This window comes from Eleutherodactylus coqui, chromosome 1 (assembly GCF_035609145.1).
Source record: "Eleutherodactylus coqui strain aEleCoq1 chromosome 1, aEleCoq1.hap1, whole genome shotgun sequence".
NCBI classification, from domain to species: domain Eukaryota; kingdom Metazoa; phylum Chordata; class Amphibia; order Anura; family Eleutherodactylidae; genus Eleutherodactylus; species Eleutherodactylus coqui.
In genome coordinates, this window is record NC_089837.1 from 379,726,227 (window position 1) to 379,745,370 (window position 19,144).

Consider the following 19,144-nt stretch of genomic DNA (forward strand, 5'->3'; position numbering starts at 1 on the left):
TGTGTGGTTTTCTGAAAGTAACAATGACGAAATGGTTGATACTGTAAGTCTTGAACATATAGAATGCCACAAGATTGAAAGTTTCAAAATGATACAGAAAAGTGACAGTAAACTAACAGGTCATTTTTTAGACGTGCTTTTAAAAGTTATTTTAACCAATGAACAGTGCACCAAATGAAAGTGCCATGTACTCAGCCAGATGGCAGCAATGGTTCTGGTGCATCTTGTCTCCACCGTAAGTATGGGTGGAGTAATGGGTTTGTCTTGGTGGAATTATACGAAACGCCCACAGCTGTCGATTGGCTACCTTCATGGCGGCTGAAAACAGTGCCTGACACCTGGCGGGGAATGGGGACACACAGAGCGAGGCCAGCTTCAGTGGCGATTGGCTACCTTGACGCCAGCTGAAGACAGCAGCTGACACCAGCAGGGGATGGGGATACAGAGAGTGGTCTGGCTTCAGCAGAGATGGCGGCAGGGGGACAGGAGGAGAGATTGCAGCGCTGATAGAAGTCCAGCGGGGGACTGGAGCGGAGGTGATCTGCTGCTTACCTACATGCAGGTTATTTTGGTGCGGGCTTCAGTGCCGGAGCTTCCATCCATCCACCCATGTGACAGGGGTGCTGGCTTCAGCAGCGGAGGAGTACTGGAGCACTGATTCCAGTGGAGAAGGGGTGGGGAGGGGGGAATGACAGCACTTGACCCCGGAAGGGTTGAAGGGAGAGCACCGGGGAGAGTGACAGGAGTCGGGAGGGGAGATCACGGTAGAGCGGTATGGAAAGTGACATCGGGCTCTGATGCGGAGAAGAATGATTGATGGGGGAGAATGACAGCAGGGCCAGGAGCAGAGATGGGAGGCCGGCACAGCCACAGTGAAGGTAGCCAATCGGCAGCCAGGGGCGTTCCGTTTAACTTCACCAGGACAAACCCATGACTCTGCCAATAGTTCCAGTGGAGACAAGATGCACCAGTACTGGCACCATTTTAGCCACTCAGGTTGAAAGACATCTTAAAGGGGATATCCAGTTTAAAAAAAATTTAAAAGAGCTGCAAATGTGATAAAATATAATAAAGCAACATTCAGCTGTTCTCTGCCCTAGCGATCCAGCACTGCACTTCCCATGATCATCCAGTCTTTGTATACAAGCTGTCACCATGTGACATCTGCAATCAACCAGTGGCCATAGTGGTCACGTGCCCATAAAGGCATCAAGGCTCAGCAATGGTAGCGCTGATACCAGGAGTATACACGTAACTACAGCAGTTGCCAACAGTACGAAATGTCACTGCTGACCACATGCAAGCAAGAAACCAGTGGGGCACCGTGGTAGAGCAAGAACTGGATCACCAGGGCAGAGGAGAGGTGAACATGTTACCGCTCTTTTACTCCGAAATGTTTTATCACATTTGAGAAAGTTTGGTTGAACTCACAATGGACATCAAAGGGACTCCGATAAGTTAAATTGGGATCTAAACAAAACAGTTTATAATTTGTTCAATCTTGTTAAGAAACAAACAAAAAAAACAAACAAACAAGCAAGATTTTGTTGATAAGCTCTAAAGGGCTCTAATTTTACTGCAGAAAGCAGACAGCTCTGTACATTGCGCCGTGGCCCATGTTGGTACTGCAGTTTGATCCTATAAGCCTGTAGCAAATCAGCCAGAAGTGGGGAAAACCATTTAAAGGGAGTGTGCAATCAGAAAAATTTCCAATTGATTACATAAAGTTTTTATAGTAAACATATTTTTATGTTTGTTTTAATTTTCCATGTCATTATGTATATTAAGAAACAAAAATTCTAATACCTTGCAGTTTTCACTCTTGACACTAAGCCTAATAATAGCCTGAGACTTTTTGTGCTGTACAGCACTCACATAGACCATAGGAAACAATAAAGTATATTCATTGACTTCTATGGGTGAATTTTCTAGAGATGCTCTGTGACCTGTGCAGAGGTTATTCTTTAGGGAAGGGAGTAGGAAGTGAGCTGTGACCATTTCCTGTTGTGAATTATGGTTCCAGTGTTATATATGTGTTACCTTTCATTGTAATCCTGCCTGTGTTGATAGTGAGATGACTTGATTTTTTTTCTCTACATAACATGAAGTTTCAGCCTAATAAGTTTAGTGGTCAGATTGAAAACTGAAAGACTTAAGCATTTTTTAAATAAACATAGTGGCATGGGAAATTACTTTAAAAAAATTATAAAATAACATGTTTAACATAAAAACTTAATTTATAACATTTGGTCATTTTCTGATGACACATCCTCCTTAATCCCACTTATATATACTAAATGTAAGTAGTCATATTATTATGGTGGGGGGGCTCAGGAGCCCTGCCTGCACCATGATTTGTGGGTGCCAGTTGTATGATACAGCTGGCACCAGCACTATCAGCCAATGTCAGAGATGACTCTGATACAGCCTGTATAACTTCTTGGGTGCTGTGGTCAATTCTGACTGCAGAATTTAAGTGGTTAAGATAGAGGAGGCTCCTTTTGTCACTGAATCTGCCCACCACCACTATGCTATCACAGAGGACTGATGGGTTGCCAGGGAAGTCAGAGGCCTAAAAGCAGCCTCTAGGCCAGCCATGGATGTCAGTGTAATAGAATGGGGATAATACACTGCAATACAGTAGCGTTGCAGTGTATTATATGACCATAAGATCGTATGTTCAACTCCCCTACTGAGACACAGACAAAAAAAACTGAAAAGCATGGAAATAAAAATGATCTAAGTGAAAAACAAAACTTTTATGCAGACATTCCTTTTTTGTAGAAAAAAATAGGGGAAAAAGACACATGCTATCACCATATCTATAACACGCACAATAAAAATATTATTTATCCCACACTGTAAAATACAATTAAAGGGGCTGTACCAGAATGAACCTTATCCATAGGATAGTTGATAAAAGTTTGATGGGTGGGTGCTCACTGCTGAGACCCTTTCCAGTCTTGAGAAGGAGACCCCCATTTTCCATCCTCCTCACTGTGGACTTGTTGCAGTGCTGGTCCAGTTTATGGCAGGCAGGGAGGCGTTAACATGCACACACTGAGTTAGACCTCGTATCCACAGGGAAAATCAGGCTCGCGCGGATTTCTGCTGCAAATTTGTGCTGCGGATGCACTGTAATTGTCTTTTTTTTCATGCGGGAGATCAATTGAGATATGCGCTCTATGAGCTCCCGCACGTGTGATCTGCACTAAAATGGAGCATGTCTTGTTTTTTTCACGCGCGTGAAATCCGCAAATCACTTAAAATACCATCCACGGCTATTAAATCACCTGCAGGTGGTCAATGCTTTCCTATGGGATGCGGATTTGTGTTTTTTTTCACACGCGGACTTGTTAAATATAATTACACAGTGGACATGAGGCCTTAAGAAAGATCAAGCTAACCTTTTAGTGCAGAGTCAGATCCCATCGATAAGGGCCCTGTATATGAGATATGACCCTGCTCTAAGGACACTGTTACTGGAGACGTCCATTATTGCTAAGAGTTATGTAAATGCAAAAAAATAAAATAAAATTTTCTAACTACTGACCATTGCCCCGACTGCCATCAGCCTGAACAGCACTGGTAGGGAGGTTTATCTTACTCTTCTGCAGACCTCCCATCCAGTTGTCCACCTGCTTCCACCACTGGGTTTATGCTGTCTGGCTGCTTCTCTGCACCTTCCCCGCTGTGCAGCTCTGTACGCCACACAGGTACCACAGCCACTCGGCAGCTTTAGCTGGCTCAGCCAATAAGCAGCCTGCTTGGGGGATTCCTAATATATCTGCAGTTGCTCATTGGCTGGCTCATTGGCAGTGAATATACTGCTTAGTATCCGTGGCTCCTGTGTAGTGTACAAATTAGCATAGCTATAATTATGTCAGGTCTGATGGTGCCCCTTCTCTAGCTGTCCTCAGGGCACCTGCCCCAATAGTCTCCTCCCACTACAACCCTGCTGAATGCTTGTACTTGACTCCTTCCATCAGCTTCATTGAAATGAATGGAGTGGCAGTCGCACATTCACAGCTATTGAACAGTGTACAGTGAACACCGTAAAAAGAAAACTCAAAAACCAATGGCTGCATTGCTGTGTTTTTTCACTCCATTTGGGCATTGAAACATACAACTCTTCCCAAAAAACCAAGTCCTTATATGGCTAGGTCAACTGAAAAATAAAAAAGTTATAGCGTTCGGTACTTAATAACGCTGTGATTTTTTTGAGTATTATTATTTCAAACTAGACCAGCTTAAAGAGCAGGGTAAAGAAATCTGTACTATAATTTAGAAACATAAAGAACTTACTTATTAAGACACTCTTTGGTCTTATTATAGGCTTGTATTGTTGTTATTCCTTGTAAAGTCGATGTGATATGAGATATGAATGGCGACTGACTAATGTTATCCAAGCGCTTTAATTCACGAATTAGAACTCTGTAAATGAAAAAAAAAAAGCACAATTGACACACAAGATTACAATGTGAGTGAACTAAGGGCCTTCTCACATGAAACAATATCATTTAAAAAATCTTTTGATCGTGCAAATTTGAATGATAATCGTTACGTGTAAACGCAGCGAAGGATTCAATGCCGAACGAGAATTTGTTCACTTTTCAGTCATTGTTCATTTTATGCAGGCATAAAAATCATTGTTCGCCCATTTCCACATTGTTGCGTGTAAGTAGCGATTGTTTATTCATTCACATTCACTGGTATAGTTAATGTGAATGACTAAACGATTTGCAGGCGAACGAGCAAACAATTTATCTGCCCATATAAACAGGCTGCACAAGCAAACAAGTGAACTCTGTCTTTTTTCGCTTGTTCATTTGTGTGCATGATAAATCGCTCAGTATAAAAGAAACCTAAGAAGGCATTCCATTTTCCTGTTCAGGCATGAGATCAGGAAAATGGGACTCTCCGGCCAGAATGGATCCATCTTATGACAGAAATGAACAGTGCTGAATGGGGTCCATTGACCATAATGGGTTCTGTATAGAGATGAGCGAACGCGTTCGTCCGAGCTTGATATTCGTGCGAATATTAGGGTGTTCGGGATGTTCGTTATTCGTAACGAACACCATGCGGTGTTCTGGTTACTTTCACTTCCTTCCCTGAGACGTTAGCGCGCTTTTCTGGCCAATTGAAAGACAGGGAAGGCATTACAACTTCCCCCTGCAACGTTTAAGCCCTATACCACCCCCCTGCTGTGAGTGGCTGGCGAGATCAGGTGTTCGCCTAATATAAAAGTCGGCCCCTCCCGCGGCTCGCCTCAGATGCGGTGTGAGTTAGATGAGGGACAGTGCTGTTTATACCGGAGCTGCTGTAGGGAAAGAATTGGTAGTTAGTGTAGGCTTCAAGACCCCCCAAAGGTCCTTATTAGGGCCACTGATAGCTGTGTGTTGGCTGCTGTTAGCAGTGGCATTTTTTTTTCTCAAAATCGGCTCTGCAGAGCGTTGCACCTGGCATTAGGGACAGAAGTGCTGCATAGGCAGGGAGAGTGTTAGGAGTGAGTGTAGCCTTCAAGAACCTCAACGGTCCTTTCTAGGGCCATATTTATCCGTGTGCAGTACTGTTCAGGCTGCTGTTAGCTGTGCTGCATTTTTTTTGGGCTTCTCAAAATCGCCTCTGCAGAGCATTCCACCCTCCATTGATACTGCAGGGAAAGAATTGTATAGGCAGGGCCACAACACAGTTATTATTCATAGAATATACGCAGTGCTGCCTTTTGGTGGAAAAACAAGTGGAAACAAATCTATTTGTCCAGCCTCTGTCCGTCCTTACGGGCGGTGGACACGTGTGAGCTGCGTGAAAAACATTGCTAAATCATACGCACCCAGCTACGCTTTACTGCTGGCTTCGCCATTTGCTTTCCTTAATTGGGAAAAAAATACCTGCTCTGCCAGAGTTATAATAACTCTGCTACCCTCACGTTCTGTGACACATAAGCAGGGACACAGCACAGTTATTAAACTTCTCATGTTCATTGAATATGCGCAGTGCTGCCTTTTGGTGGAAAAAAACTGAAAACAAATCTATTTGTCCAGCCTCTGTCCGTCCTAACGCCTGTGGACACGTGTGAGCTGCGTGAAAAACATTGCTAAATCATACGCACCCAGCTACGCTTTACTGCTGGCTTCGCCATTTGCTTTCCTTAATTGGGAAAAAAATACCTGCTCTGCCAGAGTTATAATAACTCTGCTACCCTCACGTTCTGTGACACATAAGCAGGGACACAGCACAGTTATTAAACTTCTCATGTTCATTGAATATACGCAGTGCTGCCTTTTGGTGGAAAAAAACTGAAAACAAATCTATTTGTCCAGCCTCTGTCCGTCCTAACGCCTGTGGACACGTGTGAGCTGCGGGAAAAACATTGCTAAATCATACGCACCCAGCTACGCTTTACTGCTGGCTTCGCCATTTGCTTTCCTTAATTGGGAAAAAAATACCTGCTCTGCCAGAGTTATAATAACTCTGCTACCCTCACGTTCTGTGACACATAAGCAGGGACACAGCACAGTTATTAAACTTCTCATGTTCATTGAATATACGCAGTGCTGCCTTTTGGTGGAAAAAAACTGAAAACAAATCTATTTGTCCAGCCTCTGTCCATCCTAACGCCTGTGGACACGTGTGAGCTGCGTGAAAAACATTGCTAAATCAGACGCACCCAGCTACGCTTTACTGCTGGCTTCGCCATTTGCTTTCCTTAATTGGGAAAAAAAATACCTGCTCTGCCAGAGTTATAATAACTCTGCTACCCTCACGTTCTGTGACACATTAGCAGGGACACAGCACAGTTATTAAACTTAGATTATTCATTCACTAGAGGCAGTGGGGCCTTTCGTTTTCCAAAAAGGGAAAAAATTATATTTGGCCTGCAGTCTTGCGCCAATTTATTTCCTGCCTGTGAAATCAAATCACTGGTAATACAGCATGCTGAGGGGTAGGGGTAGGCCTAGAGGACGTGGACGCGGCCGAGGACGCGGAGGGCCAAGTCAGGGTGTGGGCACAGGCCGAGCTCCTGATCCCGGTGTGTCGCAGCCGACTGCTGCGCGATTAGGAGAGAGGCACGTTTCTGGCGTCCCCACATTCATCGCCCAATTAATGGGTCCACGCGGGAGACGGTTATTAGAAAATGAGCAGTGTGAGCAGGTCCTGTCCTGGATGGCAGAAAGTGCTTCGAGCAACCTATCGTCAACACGCAGTTCTGCGCCGTCCACTGCTGCAAATCCGAATCCTCTGTCTGCTGCTCCTCCTTCCTCCCAGCCTCCTCACTCCACTACAATGACACCTGCTCAGGAGCGGGAACACTCCCAGGAACTGTTCTCGGGCCCCTGCTCAGATTGGGCAGCAGCGGTTCCTCTCCCACCAGAGGAGTTTATAGTCACTGATGCCCAACCATTCGAAAGTTCCCGGGGTCCGGGGGATGAGGCTGGGGACTTCCGCCAACTGTCTCAACAACTTTCTGTGGGTGAGGAGGACGATGACGATCATACACAGTTGTCTTGCAGTGAGGTAGTAGTAAGGGCAGTAAGTCCGAGGGAGCAGCGCACAGAGGATTCGGAGGAAGAGCAGCAGGACGATGAGGTTTCTGACCCCACCTGGTGTGCAACGCTTACTCAGGAGGACAGGTCTTCAGAGGGGGAGTCAAGGGCATCAGCAGGGCAGGTTGCAAGAGGCAGTGCGGTGGCCAGGGCCAGGGGTAGAGGCAGGGCCAGACCGAATAATCCACCAAGTGTTTCCCAAAGCGCCCCCTCGCGCCATGCCACCCTGCAGAGGCCAAGGTGCTCTAAGGTCTGGCAGTTTTTCACAGAGACGCCTGACGACCGACGAACAGTGGTGTGCAACCTTTGTTGCGCAAAGCTCAGCCGGGGAGCCAACACCAACAGCCTCACCACCACCACCATGCGCAGGCATATGATGGCCAAGCACCCCACAAGGTGGGACGAAGGCCGTTCACCGCCTCCGGTTTGCACCCCTGCCTCTCCCCCTGTGCCCCAACCTGCCACTGAGATGCAACCCCCCTCTCAGGACACAGGCACGACCGTCTCATGGCCTGCACCCACACCCTCACCTCCGCTGTCCTCGGCCCCATCCACCAATGTCTCGCACCGCACAGTCCAGCCGTCGCTAGCGCAACTGTTGGAGCGCAAGCGCAAGTACGCCGCCACGCACCCGCACGCTCAAACGTTAACCGTCCGCATCGCAAAATTCATCAGCCTTGAGATGCTGCCGTATAGGGTTGTGGAAACGGAGTCCTTCAAAAGTATCATGGAGGCGGCGGCCCCGCGCTACTCAGTTCCCAGTCGCCACTACTTTTCCCGATGTGCCGTCCCAGCCCTGCACGACCACGTCTCCCGCAACATTGTACGCGCCCTCACCAACGCGGTTACTGCCACGGTCCACTTAACTACGGACACGTGGACAAGCACAGGCGGGCAGGGCCACTACATCTCCCTGACGGCACATTGGGTGAATTTAGTGGAGGCTGGGACAGAGTCAGAGCCTGGGACCGCTCACGTCCTACCCACCCCCAGAATTGCGGGCCCCAGCTCGGTGCTGGTATCTGCGGAGGTGTATGCTTCCTCCACTAAAGCACCCTCCTCCTCCTCCTCCTCCTCTGTCTCGCAATCAAGATGTGTTAGCAGCAGCATGTCGCCAGCAGTCGGTGTCGCGCGGTGTGGCAGCACAGCGGTGGGCAAGCGTCAGCAGGCCGTGCTGAAACTACTCAGCTTAGGCGATAAGAGGCACACGGCCCACGAACTGCTGCAGGGTCTGACAGAGCAGACCGACCGCTGGCTTGCGCCGCTGAGCCTCCAACCGGGCATGGTCGTGTGTGACAACGGCCGTAACCTGGTGGCGGCTCTGCAGCTCGGCAGCCTCACGCACGTGCCATGCCTGGCCCACGTCTTTAATTTGGTGGTTCAGCGCTTTCTGAAAAGCTACCCACGCTTGTCAGACCTGCTCGTAAAGGCGCGCCGGCTCTGCGCACATTTCCGCAAGTCCCACACGGACGCTGCCACCCTGCGCACCCTGCAACATCACTTTAAGCTGCCAGTGCACCGACTGCTGTGCGACGTGCCCACACGGTGGAACTCTACGCTCCACATGTTGGCCAGGCTCTATGAACAACGGAGAGCTATAGTCGAATACCAACTCCAACATGGGCGGCGCAGTGGGAGTCAGCCTCCTCAATTCCTTTCAGAAGAGTGGGCCTGGTTGGCAGACATCTGCCATGTCCTTGGTAATTTTGAGGAGTCTACCCAGGTGGTGAGCGGCGATGCTACAATCATTAGCGTCACCATTCCTCTGCTATGCATCTTGAGAAATTCCCTGCAAACCATAAAGGCAGCTGCTTTGCGCTCGGAAACGGGGGCGGGGGAAGACAGTATGCCGCTGGATAGTCAGGGCACCCTCCTGTCTATTTCTCAGCGCGTACAGGAGGAGGAGGAGGAGCATGAGGAGGATGAGGAGGAGGGGGAAGAGACAGCTTGGGCCGCTGCTGACGGTACACCGGCTGATTGCCTGTCATCCTTTCAGCGTGTATGGCCTGAGGAGGAGGAGGAGGAGGAGGAGGAGGAGGATCCTGAAAGTGATCTTCCTAGTGAGGACAGCCATGTGTTGCGTACAGGTACCCTGGCACACATGGCTGACTTCATGTTAGGATGCCTTTCTCGTGACCCTCGCGTTGCACGCATTCTGGCCACGACGGATTACTGGGTGTACACACTGCTCGATCCACGGTATAAGGAGAACCTGCCCACTCTGATTCCCGAAGAGGAAAGGGGTTCGAGAGTGTTGCTATACCACAGGACCCTTGCGGACAAGCTGATGGTAAAATTCCCAGCCGACAGCGCTAGTGGCAGAAGGCGCAGTACCGAGGGCAAGGTAGCAGGGGATGTGCGTAGATCGAGCAGCATGTACATCCCAGGCAGTGCAACAGTCTTTAAGGGCCTGGCCAGCTTTATGGCTCCCCACCAAGACTGTCACCGCTCCCCAGTCACGGCTGAGTCGGCGGGAGCACTGTAAAAGGATGGTGAGGGAGTACGTAGCGGATCGCACGACCATCCTTGGTGACGCCTCTGCCCCCTACAACTACTGGGTGTCGAAGCTGGACACGTGGCCTGAACTAGCCCTGTATGCCCTGGAGGTGCTTGCTTGTCCTGCGGCTAGCGTCTTGTCGGAAAGGGTGTTTAGTGCGGCTGGGGGAATCATCACAGATAAGCGTAGCCGCTTGTCAACCGACAGTGCCGACAGGCTAACACTCATCAAGATGAACAAAGGCTGGATTTCCCCAGACTTCTGTTCTCCACCAGCGGACAGCAGCGATACGTAAGCAATACGTAGGCTGCACCCGCGGATGGAAGCTACGTTCTCTCTCACCATCCAAAACGGGGACATTTCTGCTTCATCAATCTGTGTCTAATATTCCTCCTCCTCCTCCTGCTCCTCCTCCTGAAACCTCACGTAATCACGCTGAACGGGCAATTTTTCTTAGGGCCACAAGGCTCAGTCAAATAATTTTTCTGAACAATTTTTATAAGTTTCAATGCGCTTAAAAGCATTGGAACTTTAACTTGAACCAATTTTTCGTTACACTGGGCTGCCTCCAGGCCTAGTTACCACTTAAGCCACATTAACCAAAGCGATTAATGGGTTTCACCTGCCCTCTTGGCTGGCCATGGCCAATTTTTTGGATGTACATTAGTACTGTTGATACAGCAATTTTTGTGGGCCCTCGCCTACAGTGTAATCAAATTAATTTTTAGCCCACCTGCATTACAGCTGACGTTACCTCAGCTGTGTTGGGCAATGCAATGGGATATTTTTATGTACCGCCGGTGGGTTCCAGGGAGCCACCCATGCTGTAGGTGCACACGGAGTTTTTAATACATCTGTACACTTCTAAAGAACCCCAGTCTGACTGGGGCATGCAGTGTGGGCCGAAGCCCACCTGTATTACGCACGACATTACTACCTCAGCTGTGTTGGGCAATGCAATGGGATATTTCTGTGTACCGCCGCTGGCTTCCTGGCACCCACCCAGGCAGTGGGTCCACAGGGAGTTTAACCTACATGTGTCCACTTGTAAAGAACCCCACTCTGACTGGGGCATGCAGTGTGGGCCGAAGCCCACCTGCATTAAGCACGACATTACTACCTCAGCTGTGTTGGGCAATGCAATGGGATATTTTTATGTACCGCCGGTGGGTTCCAGGGAGCCACCCATGCTGTAGGTGCACACGGAGTTTTTAATACATCTGTACACTTCTAAAGAACCCCAGTCTGACTGGGGCATGCAGTGTGGGCCGAAGCCCACCTGTATTACGCACGACATTACTACCTCAGCTGTGTTGGGCAATGCAATGGGATATTTCTGTGTACCGCCGCTGGCTTCCTGGCACCCACCCAGGCAGTGGGTCCACAGGGAATTATAAATGCATCTGTTTCCACTTATAAAGAAACCCAGTCTGACTGGGGCATGCAGTGTGGGCCGAAACCCACCTGCATTAACCCTTTCCAGTCCACTGTGTGACCTGTGAAGACATTAGGGTTTTAAGGCTGTACAGCTCCGTTGTTGGTAGACGTCCGTCGGGGTTCTCTTACTGTATATTGCCAGCCTCTCTGCTGTCGGAGCCTATCCTACGTGTCAGCTCATGCAGTACTGGCTTTAGCCAGCATATAGCGCCGTTGTATAACGGCAGAAAAAGAGTAAGCCCCCTAGGAAAACCATATACAAATTGGATTGGAAAGGGTTAAGCACAACATTACTACCTCAGCTGTGTTGGGCAATGCAATGGGATATTTCTATGTACCGCCGGTGGCTTCCTGGCACCCACCCATGCTGTAGGTGCACACGGAGTTTTTACTACATCTGTACACTTCTAAAGAACCCCAGTCTGACTGGGGCATGCAGTGTGGGCCGAAGCCCACCTGCATTAAGCACGACATTACTACCTCAGCTGTGTTGGGCAATGCAATGGGATATTTCTGTGTACCGCCGGTGGGTTCCAGGGAGCCACCCATGCTGTGGGTCGACAGGGACTTCACAATAGGGAGTTGTACCTGCCTGTGTCTATGAATTAAAAAGCCCGGTCTGACTGGGGCATGCAGACACCTTGACAGAATGAATAGTGTGTGGCACATAGGTTCCCCATTGCTATGCCCACGTGTGCAGCTCCTGATGGCGGTGGCACAGGATTCTATTTCTCATTGCTTCTGTACAGCATTGTGGGCTATCGCTCCGCCACTTTTAAAGAGGGTCGCTGCCTAGCCGTGCCAACCTCTGCAGTGTGTGCCTGCGGTCCCTCGTCATGGCAGACGCACTTCTAAATAGACATGAGCGTGGTGTGGCATGAGGGCAGCTGAAGGCTGCCCAGGGACACTTTGGTGTGCGCTGTGGGGGGGAGGGGGGGCGGTTGGTCAGCATGTAACCCAGGAGAAGTGTCAGTGGAGTGTCATGCAGGCAGTGATTGTGCTTTGTTGGAGGTAGTGTGGTGCTTAGCAAAGGTATGCCATGCTAATGAGGGCTTTTCAGAAGTAAAAGTTGTTGGGAGGGGGGGGGGCCCACTCTTGCCGGTATTGTGGCTTAATAGTGGGACCTGTGAACTTGAGATGCAGCCCAACATGTAGCCCCTCGCCTGCCCTATCCGTCACTGTGTCATTCCCATCACTTTCCTGAATTGCCCAGATTTTCACACATGAAAACCTTAGCGAGCATCGGCGAAATACAAAAATGTTCTGGTCGCCCATTGACTTCAATGGGGTTCGTTGTTCGAAACGAACCCTCGAGCATCACGGGAAGTTCGTTACGAATAACGAACACCCGAACATTTTGGTGTTCGCTCATCTCTAGTTCTGTATAAAACAGAAAAGTCCAGCTCATACAAAAGTAAAATATAGTCTTCTTTATTTAATAATTTAAATATTACATAGTGAGGTCCCAGATACAGTAACATACACTTACACATTTGAAGTCTGTCTGTCACTTGTTAACAGCATGTAGTAAAAAAGAGTGAAACTGGCTTGAAACGTGTAGGAATAGGTCTCTGTATCTGGGACATTATTGTGTAGCATTTTAATTATTGAATAAAAAAGATTATATTTTATTTAGGAATGTGCTGGAGCTCTCCGTTTTCTACCTGTACTAGGGTTGCCACCAACAGTTGGAAACTACACAGCTGGGTATACCATATAAAGCATTGTGTTGATCAGCTCACTCTCTGATTGCTACACTCATTTATAAAGGGGTCCTTCTAGCTTCCTTTGTGCTGTCTGGCATTTTCTGAGACAAAACAGCATAGAACACTTCACTATTTTATCAGAGATTCTAACTAAGGCCCAAGTCCACCGGCTTATCGGATCCTGCATGCGGGAGCCTGCAGCGGAATTCGACCCTGCCCGCGGCTGAGGACACTGCTTACCCGACTGGGTCTTCTGCATGCCTGTCCAGGTCTTCTACTTTCTTCATTGCTGATGTGTGCGGAAGCGCAGGCCGGCACGCCTCTGCACATGTGCAGTAGAGATTTCTTTTTTAACTCTTACTTTCGATTGCGGACAGGCTGCAAATCGGACGGCTTCCATTGACTTCAAAGGAAGCCGTGCCTGCAGGATCCGCACTGAAATGGAGCATGCTGCAATTTGTTTTCCAGGCTAAAAGGTCCGCAAAAGAAATCTGCATACTTTAATTCATTATTCCCTATGAGCGGCTTGATTTGCGGATTCCGCAAATCCAATCCGCATGTGGACATTGGGCCTAAATCTGCGATGGAGCATTCAACGTAACTGCAACTGAGCCCGGAGGACTCTTTCACATGGCATTTTGGTCAATATTTTGCATCAGTGGTTGTAAGCCAAACTCAGGAGGTACAAATGTTTCCTTTATATTTTTTTCTGTGTGTTCCACTCCTAACTTTGGCTTACAAATAATGATACAAATACTGGCCAAAATGCTGTTGTGTGAAAATGGCCTAAAGTCTAGAAAATGCAGTTTTATTGTTTTGCATTTATACTGCAATTCAACCACCAGTGACAAATTGCAAGACTCCCCATGATGAGCTGGTAATAAATTGTAATTTAGCTTTAACAAGGCTCCATAAAGTATCATTTAATACTGAATATACGGTATGTGAGTAGCATTATCATAAGCAGGTTCAATTTCTGGAACAAAACAGAACTTTGTTACCTACCTGGAAGCTCTATTCACTATGTAAAAGAGCACGCTCAGAGGGAGCACACATAGAAGAAACCAAGGAAACACTGAGCTAATGATGCTGAGACATAAGAGGACAAGGATCACATTCTGCATGAGTTGCTCCATTTGGTTTGGAAGACGTATATCAACTGAAATAGATAACAAGTCATTAGTTTACATTACAAAATAGATTAAAATGGGTTTTCCAAGATTTATCAAGATTATCTAGAGAGCAGACAAGTATATAAAAGAAAGAAAAAGAGGCGTAACTCCCCTTTTAAGTGTCCCGCTGCTCCAGCACCACTGCTCAAGTGCCAGAAGCCCCTGTAGCGGTCATGTGCCATTGACCTAGTCCCTCGCCCCTCCCTATGGTGCTCCACCCTGTTTGCCTTCTAATAAATGATCTGTACATGAAATTTCCTATTGCCTGTGTTCCCCAACCCCTGCACCTCCTGTACCACCCCCAACCCATTTGTGTCTAACCCAATGTATCTCACATTGTAATTGTTGCAATTGTTGTATTGTTTTGCATTTATCCATGCCTGAAAGCGCTGTGGAATAAGTTGGCGCTATACAAATAAAGATTATTATTATTGATAATTCACCTATCTGCTGCAGGTAATAACTGTCCTCAGTGGTCATGTTCTGTTCATGCATGACTGCTGAGGCAAACAAATGGCTGCAGTGGTCAAGTAAATTATGAATCATGCGTGACCGCTTCAGGACTGCAGAAGTGGAACACTTAAAAGATAATTGTTTTTTCCTCTTATCTGTTCTACAGCCAGTTTTAGGAAATCATGGAAAACCCATTAAATGATGCAAAGAGGAAGTGTCCAGCACACAAAATGTTTCCCAAAATCTTGCAGTTTTATTGAAGTTCAAGAAATTCCACCATAAAAACTGAGGTGCTTACGTGTGTCAGACAAACATAACCTTATTCATGGCATGACGGAGCTTTTTTGTCTTTTCCATTTTTTTTTTTACTTCTCCCTTTTAAAAATATCGTAGCTCCTTTATTTATCCATCGACGTCGCTGTATGAGGGCTTGTTTTTTGTGGGATGAGTTTTATTTTTCAATGGTGCCATTTATTGTACCATATAATGTACTAAAAAACTTTTTAAAAATTCTAAGCGGAGAGAAATGGAAAAAAAAAACGACATTCCACCATCTTTCGGTGCATTCTGTTTCTACTGCGCACAAACTGCAACAAAAATGACCCGATAACTTTATTCTATGGGTCAGTACGATTACTACGATACCAAACTTATATAGTTTTTTTTGTTGCACTACTTGTATTTTTTTTTTAAGATATTTAATTTTTTAAAATTATTTTCTGTATCTATTTTCTGCGCACAATAACTTTTTTATTTTTTTGTCGACATAGTTATGTGAGGGCTCATTTTGTGTGGGATGTCCTGTCGTTTCTGATGGTACCATTTTTGCATACCATTGACTTTTTGATCGCTTATTATTACATTTTTGCTCTGAGATAGGGTGACCAAAAAAGTGCATTTCGGTGGTTCTTTATTTTTGGACCATGTTCACCGTGCAGGGTAAATAATAATTACTTTAATAGTTTGGACTTTTACATGCGCAGCGATACCAAACACCTATTTTTGGTTTATTATTTTGATTTTTTTATTGCAAATATGGCAAAAGGTTTTTTTTTATTACTTTTTTTTTAATAATTACTAAAACTTTATTGATCTTATTTTTACACTTTCTTTTAGTCCTCCTAAAGGATCACAACCAGCGATGCTTTGATCACTCCTGAAGTATGACGTAATGCTATAGCATCACTGAACACTAAAAGTGCTTTTTTGTTATAATCACTAATTACTACAGCAAGGTTGTTAATCCGGGGATTATTCTGATTGCAGGATTGGAATCAGGAAGGAATTCTTTAGCCTAAAATGAGGAAAACTGACTTCTTCCTCATGGTGTTTTTTGCAGCCTTACAAACTATGTTAGTATAAATACATTTAATTTGATAAATTTTGATGCGGCTCAACTAGATACCTAAAGAGAACCTTTCAGTGTTGCTTACAATATGAAATGTTGTTCCAACTGATTAAGATTTACTTCAGTGTATTTTCAGACTATACATTTGTATATTATGGCGTATGAATAAAAAGTTTGTTGTGTCCCATCAAACAAAGATGGTGAGATATCTATGCAATATGTGTACAGCAATGTGGAATATGTCAGCGCTTCAGTACTGACAAATGTGTACATCCTTAACTTTTCTTGAATTTCATTGAGAATTTAGGCTAAAAAAAAAAATTTTAAATGTAGAAACATATGGGCAATGGATGCTCAACAGATGACATTTATTACAGTAATCCAGTAAAAAATGTATAGGTTAAACGTACACTACCGTTCAAAAGTTTGGGGTCACCCAAACAATTTTGTGTTTTCCATGAAAAGTCACACTTATTCACCACCATGCGTTGTGAAATGAATAGAAAATAGAGTCAAGACATTGACAAGGTTAGAAATAATGATTTGTATTTGAAATAACATTGTTTTTACATCAAACTTTGCTTTCGTCAAAGAATCCTCCTTTTGCAGCAATTACAGCATTGCACACCTTTGACATTCTAGCTGTTAATTTTTTGAGGTAAGCTTGTGAAATTGCACCCCACGCTTCTAGAAGCATCTCCCACAAGTTGGATTGGTTGGATGGGCACTTCTGGTGTACCATATGGTCAAGCTGCTCCCACAACAGCTCAATGGGGTTCAGATCTGGTGACTGCGCTGGCCACTCCATTACCGATAGAATACCAGCTGCCTGCTTCTGCTGTAAATAGTTCTTGCACAATTTGGAGGTGTGTTTAGGGTCATTGTCCTGTTGTAGGATGAAATTGGTTCCAATCAAGCGCTGTCCACTGGGTATGGCATGGCGTTGCAAAATGGAGTGATAGCCTTCCTTATTCAGAATCCCTTTTACCCTGTACAAATCTCCCACCTTACCAGCACCAAAGCAACCCCAGACCATCACATTACCTCCACCATGCTTAACAGATGGCGTCAGGCATTCTTCCAGCATCTTTTCATTTGTTCTGCGTCTCACAAACGTTCTTCTTTGTGATCCAAACACCTCAAACTTGGATTCATCCGTCCACAACACTTTTTTCCAGTCTTCCTCTGTCCAATGTCTGTGTTCTTTTGCCCATCTTAATCTTTTTCTTTTATTGGCCAGTCTCAGATATGGCTTTTTCTTTGCCACTCTGCCCTGAAGCCCAAAATCCCGCAGCCGCCTCTTCACTGTAGATGTTGACACTGGTGTTTTGCGGGTACTATTTAATGAAGATGCCAGTTGGGTACCTGTGAGGCGTCTGTTTCTCAAACTAGAGACTCTAATGTGCTTATCTTCTTGCTTAGTTGTGCAACGCGGCCTCCCACTTCTTTTTCTACTCTGGTTAGAGCCTGTTTGTGCTGTCCTCTGAAGGGAGTAGTACACACCGTTGTAGGAAATCTTCAATTTCTTAGCAATTTCTCGCATGGAATAGCCTTCATTTCTAAGAACAAGAATAGACTGTCGAGTTTCAGATGAAAGTTCTCTTTTTCTGGCCATTTTGAGCGTTTAATTGACCCCACAAATGTGAGGCTCCAGAAACTCAATCTGCTCACAGGAAGGTCAGTTTTGTAGCTTCTGTAACGAGCTAGACTGTTTTCAGATGTGTGAACATGATTGCACAAGGGTTTTCTAATCATCAATTTGCCTTCTGAGCCAATGAGCAAACACATTGTACCATTAGAACACTGGAGTGATAGTTGCTGGAAATGGGCCTCTATTCACCTTTGTGGATTTTGCACAAAAAAACAGGCATTTGCAGCTAGAATAGTCATTTACCACATTAGCAATGTATAGAGTGCATTTGTTTAAAGTTAGGACTAGTTTAAAGTTATCTTCATTGAAAAGTACAGTGCTTTTCCTTCAAAAATAAGGACATTTCAATGTGACCCCAAACTTTTGAACGGTAGTGTATATAGTTTTTGACACGTGAAATTATGACTATAGGATGGCCAATAGATTGCATTATCGGGGGCCTCCTTTGGACAGGTTTTCTTTTTTGCATCTCGTGCCACACATCTAAGGATATGTCGCATTATGGGAAAAGTCAAATGAGGATACATCTATAAGCATCACGAAATAAACACAGTAGTTAGGTATAGTCCTACCAGTTTATTATTTAATCATGATACTCTCATTATTTTACATATATACAAGTGCATAGTCCTCTATTTATAAGAATGAGATTACAGATTATTTTGCAGCTCTTTGTCAGAAACAGATGCTTGTTTTCTGACTGAATGAAGTTTATTGTGTATAGACAAAAATGAAATCTAGAAGTGCATTACACATATCCCACAAACCTTCATCAACATCCTTGGTGAAACGGTTCAGAATACGGCCAAGAGGAGTTGTGTCAAACAATTTTATAGGACTACAAAGGACTTTTTGGAACAGAAGATCATGTAGTTTTGTTGAGGCTCTCAGAGTACTCTATATTAAAGAAAATAAACAATAGATTACCCTTAGATCAATATCCTGTATACGTTCATTATTCTAAAAGCAGCATTAATTATTAATTATTACAACTTCAATTCCAAAAAAGTTGGGATGCTGTGTAAAATGTAAACAGATGTAAAGCAAACAAAGAATGCAATGATTTGGAAATCTCATATAACCATATGTTATTCACAATAGAACATAAAACACACATCAAAGGTGAAAGTGAGACATTTTTCCATTTCATTAAAAAAATGAACTCATTTAGAAATTGATGGCAGCAACACATCTCACAAAAGTTCGGATAGCGCCATGTCTAGTATTACGTAGCATACCCTCTTCTTTATTTACAATGTTCTGTAAATGTTTCTAAATTTCTGGAGTTTTGGGAAAGCAATGTTATCCCATTCATGTCTGATGCAGGATT

The 19,144-nt window shown here is 45.4% G+C and overlaps 1 protein-coding gene across 6 annotated transcripts in view; it reads right to left on the reverse strand.

Annotated features, from left to right (window-relative positions):
* Positions 1–19,144, reverse strand: part of LOC136578747 (ATP-binding cassette sub-family C member 5-like) — a 120,361-nt gene that overhangs the window by 25,807 nt on the left and 75,410 nt on the right. For all 6 annotated transcript variants that reach the window (XR_010786655.1, XM_066578920.1, XM_066578924.1 and 3 more), the window contains 3 exons: positions 18,582–18,711; positions 14,196–14,349; positions 4,306–4,434 (listed from right to left, as the gene is read on the reverse strand). Coding sequence is in view for 5 of the 6 variants with exons in the window: in XM_066578920.1 (XP_066435017.1) it covers positions 4,306–4,434; positions 14,196–14,349; positions 18,582–18,711 (413 nt within the window). In the remaining variant the exon portion in view is untranslated. The remainder of the gene's footprint in view (positions 1–4,305; positions 4,435–14,195; positions 14,350–18,581; positions 18,712–19,144) is intronic.